At 41.6% G+C, this 6,484-nt stretch overlaps 2 protein-coding genes across 2 annotated transcripts; both read right to left on the bottom strand.

Annotated features, from left to right (window-relative positions):
• Positions 1–2,671: 2,671 nt before the first annotated feature.
• LOC125768605 (trypsin-7-like) lies at positions 2,672–6,185 on the bottom strand. Its single transcript, XM_049436533.1, has one exon. It carries the CDS (start codon positions 6,160–6,162, stop codon positions 5,419–5,421), a length of 744 nt encoding a protein of 247 aa, XP_049292490.1. The 5' UTR covers positions 6,163–6,185; the 3' UTR covers positions 2,672–5,418.
• Positions 2,750–3,379, bottom strand: LOC125772424 (trypsin-7-like). The gene has a single exon (XM_049444128.1). It carries the CDS (start codon positions 3,377–3,379, stop codon positions 2,750–2,752), a length of 630 nt encoding a protein of 209 aa, XP_049300085.1.
• Positions 6,186–6,484: the final 299 nt, after the last annotated feature.

Raw genomic sequence — 6,484 nt, 5'->3', positions numbered from 1 at the left:
TCTAAAACGATGACAATTATGCATTTATTTAAAATAAAAAAAAGGTAAATGGAACAACTGGTGGAACAAACAACAACAACAAAATGATTTGAAATGTTTTTCCATAGTATTCCAATGAAACCCCTAACCCCGTTTATGATAAACGACTAGTTTAGTATCGCTTTTTCTCCCTGCTAAATAGGCAACGACATTCTTCCTGGTGCATATTAAAAGAGTAGAGAAAATGCATAAAAACTTTAAAGCAGCCCCTGAACAGCGAGTGTTCCGGATAATCTGTTGACATTTAATAAGCAATAAATATTCTCCATCATGCTATCTTTTCATCGAGCGCTAAAAATGGTGGTGAATAGCCTGAGCTAAGGTTAGTGGGCCACGCGGCAGCATTTACATGCATGTATCCTTAGAATCGTAGGCAACAAAAAACAGCAGCGGTACACTGTACACCACGTGTAAGTGGTCTAATTTCCTCACATCCGGATTTGGAACGGTAGAAAAATGCCGAGCAGGCACACTCAACACAGCACAGCCGGAAGTGCTTTGAAACGTAAATTACTTTCTTCACACAGCACTCGTACGTATAATAGGAAACATTCAGTAAGCGCCTTTGCCCATGTATACATGGCATTGAAGGAGGAATTGTGTGTGTGTGTGTTTGGTAGGCACATAAATACGCTTGATATAATTATTCAAGCTCACTGATGCTAGTTGATATTTGCCCGTGGAAAAGTACTTTGAAGAGTGCATACGATTGTTCTAGAGTGGCTCATTAATGGGCTTGATTAATACAAGTCATGCATTTTAATTCCTTCACAAAGCATTCTGACGTTTCGGATCCAGCACCACGGCTCACGATGAGATGATGTAGCAACATTCTGATAAGTATAATGCTCAGCCGAGCTTTAATTCTTCCAACTACGTGCTGTAGTTTAAGGGTGTTTGAAAGTAGATCTAAAACATTATATTCGATACGAAAGTTTTTCAAGAAAATCGCATACAAACATGTGTAATAGTAATTATTTTAGTGTTTAATTGCAGATTTACGAAATAAACACAATCCTAATGATTTTTTTGTGTCCAGACTGCATGTTTCTGGTGATCTTCATTCCTTTTTCCATTTTCATTCGCTTGACTTGATCGTCAGAGAATCTTTAGTCGGATACAAGATGGTTTTAAAACTAAAGTTCATCACCACCACAAGATGTTTTCTGATAATTTTAACTTTAAATCTAACTATTCATTGAAATATTTCTAAACATGATTACCTGAATCCATCTTTGCTAGCTCCCTCATGTTCAGCAAAAGCAAACACGGCGTACCTTGGGTTACCATTGGTGGAGTGGAGATATCAGACAGAAACCATGGCATCTTCAGTAGACTAATGCAATGTCGTCCAAGATCAGGATGTCCGTTACTCCACGCAGATGCCTCGTATCATCCTCATTCTGACTATACGATTACATCGTCACTTCGATAGTTACCGGCAAGGATGTACCGATGGCGCTTGGTTGCATGGTGTCACTGTACAGTACTGATGGTGAGTAAAGGGAGTTGGAAGTCAAATAAGTGGGAAGAGGAGTTAAACGATCGCAGAGCAAGCAAGAATGGATCGGAACGACCTGCTGCAGTACGACGTCTGCAGATACATAATTAAGAGACGAATACGAAGTAAACGATTAGCAACATATAGGGGGATCGAGGAGAACAACTTTGGTGAATCGTTACCTTCGAGGAGCAAATAAAGATTGGGTCTGAGAGCGGCAGTTCTCGAGGGAGTCGATACCAAGCAGTCGACACCTGGACTCATAATTGGGCAGGGCAGCAGAGGAGCAACCCATAAATATGCGAACTGCAAACCTGGTATAGAAGCTCTGCAATATGAATGCGAGTAGTCGGGACCAATACTATACTACAGCAACGACCTAACCAGCGAACAGAACAGTTCGCTTTAAACACAACGGATCCGAAAAATCACGAGCAATGCGCTTTATGATGTCGAGCGTTCTCCCAGCCCTGCATTGGTGTTCTATTGCCCCACGGAATCTATATAAGGCATCATGGTGAGACTAGAGCAAACCAAACACCCAAGTTCTTTTTTACAACGACACGGGATACCTGGACCTGATCGAGGATATACTTACGACTAGAGTAACATGGCCACGTACCAGCCCTATTGTAATGTTAATGCCCCTTGCAACGAACTCCGGATGTCTAAAGATATTCCACACTTCATACAACTTGGCATAGTCATAGAAATTCTCTTGGAATGGATAGACAGCACTGCCCGAGGTTAATATCCACTTTGACGTAATGATTGCATTATTGTCTTTAAGTTGCCTTAAATGGATACTGTCCGAATGATACGTATTTCCAATCAACTTAACGTCTAGCGGTCTGGGAACAATGGGAACGCAGTAAACTGAACTTGTTTTGTAAATACATTCATTAGTGTAGCATGAGTTCGTTGAAATGAGAATAATGTATTTAGTTCCCCGCTTGGAATCAATTACCACATCTTTTGGTGGTATACACAGATTTAAATTTTCGCATTATGATATGAAGTTCTCATCCTTAACGTTAAATTTTTCATATCTAACGTCACTTACCCATCGTCTTGATGCTTCACAAAAGAATTAAATGTATGATTTGTACTAATGGAAGAGTCATATAAAAGTGTAAATCCTAAACATTTGTGCGTTCTTTATTGCATCCAAACACTGTCGCTAATACCTTACAAGCGACTCAAACAAACTTAACCTATTTGCGTCATCTTTTCCTGAATCCATGTCGTAAACTTGAATACGCGTGTCGCAACGGATCCATCATTAACGCCACCATGGTGCTCGGCAAACGCAAACAATCCGTACAGTTGATCATTCGCGACCACCGGTGCTCCTGCATCGCTGTAAAACTGTCCCTGGTCGTGACCGAACAGACAGTATCCCTGTTTATCTATAATCATTTGTCTGGCTGAACTATCGGTTAGAAAATTAACGCAACGATCATCAGCGACGATTGTGTAGTCAGCCTCGCGAAGATGCCGCGTTCCATGCTCATTTTGGCCGTAAGAAAGCAACTTTCCAGTGAAGAATTCTGGATCGTCACCGGGTAGCGCGATTGGCTTCACAGTCTCAGTGTATCTGACATTGTCTTTCAGCTGTATCAGAGCGATATTGTAGTCCCAGCCGACGAACTCTGGATGTCTGTAGATATGAAACACCTCGTACCAAAAGCCTGGGCTCGTGAAGCTGTCCGCACCAACCTTTACGTAGTACAGTGCTTCCTCTACAAAGAAGACGGCACTGGCGGACGTTAGAATCCACTTTGAATTAATGATGGCACCATTTCCAACGTGTTGGTTCGCGTATGCAATCGCTGCCATGAATGGGTATTTAATAACCGGTACATCTTTTCCACCGATGTGACGGACTTGAGCCTCTGCGGACCTTGAGTAATAGATGCAGATCAGCGCAAGAAACACGAAAGTAAACTTCATCTTAAACTAGAGCACAAGAAATGATTGCGGGGTTTTTATGGAAAAATGGCGAGGTAGGAATTTAAAAGGCATTGTGCAAGTTCGAGAATAATTTGCCTGTTGATGAACTGAAACAGCAACAAATTATAACTGGTCTACCGGTTGTTGGGTACGGTTTGGCCATGCGTTACCGAACGAAACTGATGATAATCGGGAAGGGGTTGCTCAATACAAAACCCCATCAACTGCATTCAGTTTCGAACTTATATTACGGGGTTGTTCGAGTTGTAATAATTCATACTATAAAATTTGGAATTGGTCCCACCAAATGATTCTTAGAGCAAAAGTCAATTTATTCGGCTGTGCATGAATTGATTGCAATTAATTTGTCTACAAGATAATTTTGTGTGACAAATCGTAGACAACACTTTGGAAAGTATTCAAAATCATTGCCTATCATAAGTCAAAGGTCTGCACTAACAACATTGATATAGAGATTTGTACGTGGTAAGGCGTTGGCTCCATTAAAAAAACGTGTCACAACGATCGAAGATGGAACTATATAGAACCTTTTTATATACTAAAATAATACTTAAATAATACTTAAAAATAATACTAGAATTATTTTTAGATACCGGGTCTGGAGTAATTTGGACTCCACTCCGGAGTTACTCCGGATTAAACACACAGAATCCAAGTTTGTCCCTCAACGGCATCCACTTTAATTAAAGCGTCTTGATGTATGTGTCTTTGTCGAGGTTGAATACCTCTGTCTGCTCTCGAATACGGCGTAAGCTAGCTCTTCCTTTTCCCATTGGCTTTTCGGCGAAAACTCCAAACTTCGCACGTACAACTTTTCGTAGTCTGATGCTAGGGTTGTCAGCTTATCCTTTAGGAACGATGTATCTGAGATCATCGATTCCTTCACAGACTGCTCTAATCTCGTCAACTTCCTCTCCAGATGATCTCGAAGTTGACGAGTCTTCTCTCCTTCTGCCACAGGAGGCGAACCGAAACCAGCAAAATCGGGTTCCGGTCTCCATTGGCACCAGTTTTTCTTCACAAACCGTTGCAGGACTGTGCACAGTTTTCATAATTCACTCACTTGAAGGATAAACACGGAAGTCCACGATCACTTTTTATCTGAATGATATATCACGATTGAATCGCTAAGCCGAATAATGCCGATTCAATTTGATCACTGTAATAAAGCTAAGCCTTCGAGTTTATAACACTGCACTATAGCATCGTTAAACTGAGCACGCTGCCGATTCACTTCTATCCGGTTCGAAGGACCAAATGTTTTTCACCTTAGGGAAGAGTGCAATATTGTACCCAGGATTTCGGAATTCAAAGGGATGCTACTCAGGGTAGTCCGTTTTTAGCACGATTTATTTTAAACTGTACACACGCACACTGACTGGAACTACCGGTTCCAGATGTGTTGTCGTTCCACTCTTAAGCAGCAATTCAGGCAGACCAACAGATCGAAAACACAGGTAGCTTTGAAAAAAGCTATTGAACTGAGCCAAGGCTTATCTTGTGAAGGCTGGTCTCGTAGATGACCATTCGGTGAACTGAAGCTGTCAACTAACTTTTGGACGCAGGATGATCTCCTTATATACTGGAAATATGGAATTTCTGGAATCCTTTTAGGACGTTGCGTAGTTTTTTTGTCTTTCCTTTTTTTTCTTTTTTTTCTTAATATCTTACACATAGAAATCGGTCGCACCAGAGCCAATGTCGTATTAACTCTCTGCGAATGGATAGACGGCACTGGCCGAGATTAATATCCAGTTCGGCATAATGATTGCGATGGAAGAGTCATATAAAAGTGTAAATCCCAAACATTCATGCTTTTTTGCTTATCAGTGTCAAAGTATATTTCTTTTTTTTGTTTGCAACCAAACACTGTCGCTAATACCTTACATGCAACTCAACCACTCTTAACCCTTTTCAATTATCTTTTGCTGAATCCATGTAACAAATCTGAAAACGCGAGTCGCAACGGATCCGTCATTGATGCCACCATGGTGCTCGGCAAACGCAAACAATCCGTACAGTTGTTCATTCGCGACCACCGGTGCTCCTGCATCGCTGTAAAACTGTCCCTGGTCGGTACCGAACAGACAGTATCCCTGTTGATCTATAATCATTTGTCTGGCTGAACTATCGGTTAGAAAATTAACGCAACGATCATCTGCGGTGAGTGTGTAGTCAGCCTCGCGAAGATGCCGCGTTCCATGCTCATTTTGGCCGTAAGAAAGCAGCTTTGCATTGATAAAGTCTGGATCCGTGACGGGTAGCGAGATTGGCTTCACAGTCTGACTGTACTTGATATTGCCTTTCAGGTGTATCAGAGCGATATTGTAGTCCCAGCCGACGAACTCTGGATGTCTGTAGATATGAAACACCTCGTACCAAAAGCCTTGGCTCGTGAAGCTGTCCGCACCAACCTTTACGTAGTACAGTGCTTCCTCTACAAAGAAGACGGCACTGGCGGACGTTAGAATCCACTTTGAATTAATGATGGCACCATTTCCAACGTGTTGGTTTGCGTATGAAATCGCTGCCATGAATGGGTACTGAATAACCGGTACATCTCTTCCACCGATGTGACGCACTTGAGCCTCAGCGGACCGTGAGTAATAGATGCAGATCAGCGCAAGAAACACTAAAGTAAACTTCATCTTAAACTAGAGCACAAGAAATGATTGCGGGGTTTTTATGGAAAAATGGCGAGGTAGGAATTTAAAAGGCATTGTGCAAGTTCGAGAATAATTTGCCTGTTGATGAACTGAAACAGCAACAAATTATAACTGGTCTACTGGTTGTTGGTTACGGTTTGGCCATGCGTTACCGAACGAAACTGATGATAACCGGGAAGGGGTTGCTCAATACAAAACCCCATCAACTGCATTCAGTTTCGAACTTATATTACGGGGTTGTTCGAGTTGTAATAATTCATACTATAAAATTTGGAATTGGTCCCACCAAATGATTCTTAGAGCA

This window comes from Anopheles funestus, chromosome 3RL, assembly GCF_943734845.2.
Source record: "Anopheles funestus chromosome 3RL, idAnoFuneDA-416_04, whole genome shotgun sequence".
NCBI classification, from domain to species: Eukaryota; Metazoa; Arthropoda; class Insecta; order Diptera; family Culicidae; genus Anopheles; species Anopheles funestus.
The sequence above is the reverse complement of the archived record's forward strand: the minus strand, read 5'-3'. Positions and strand labels throughout refer to the sequence as shown.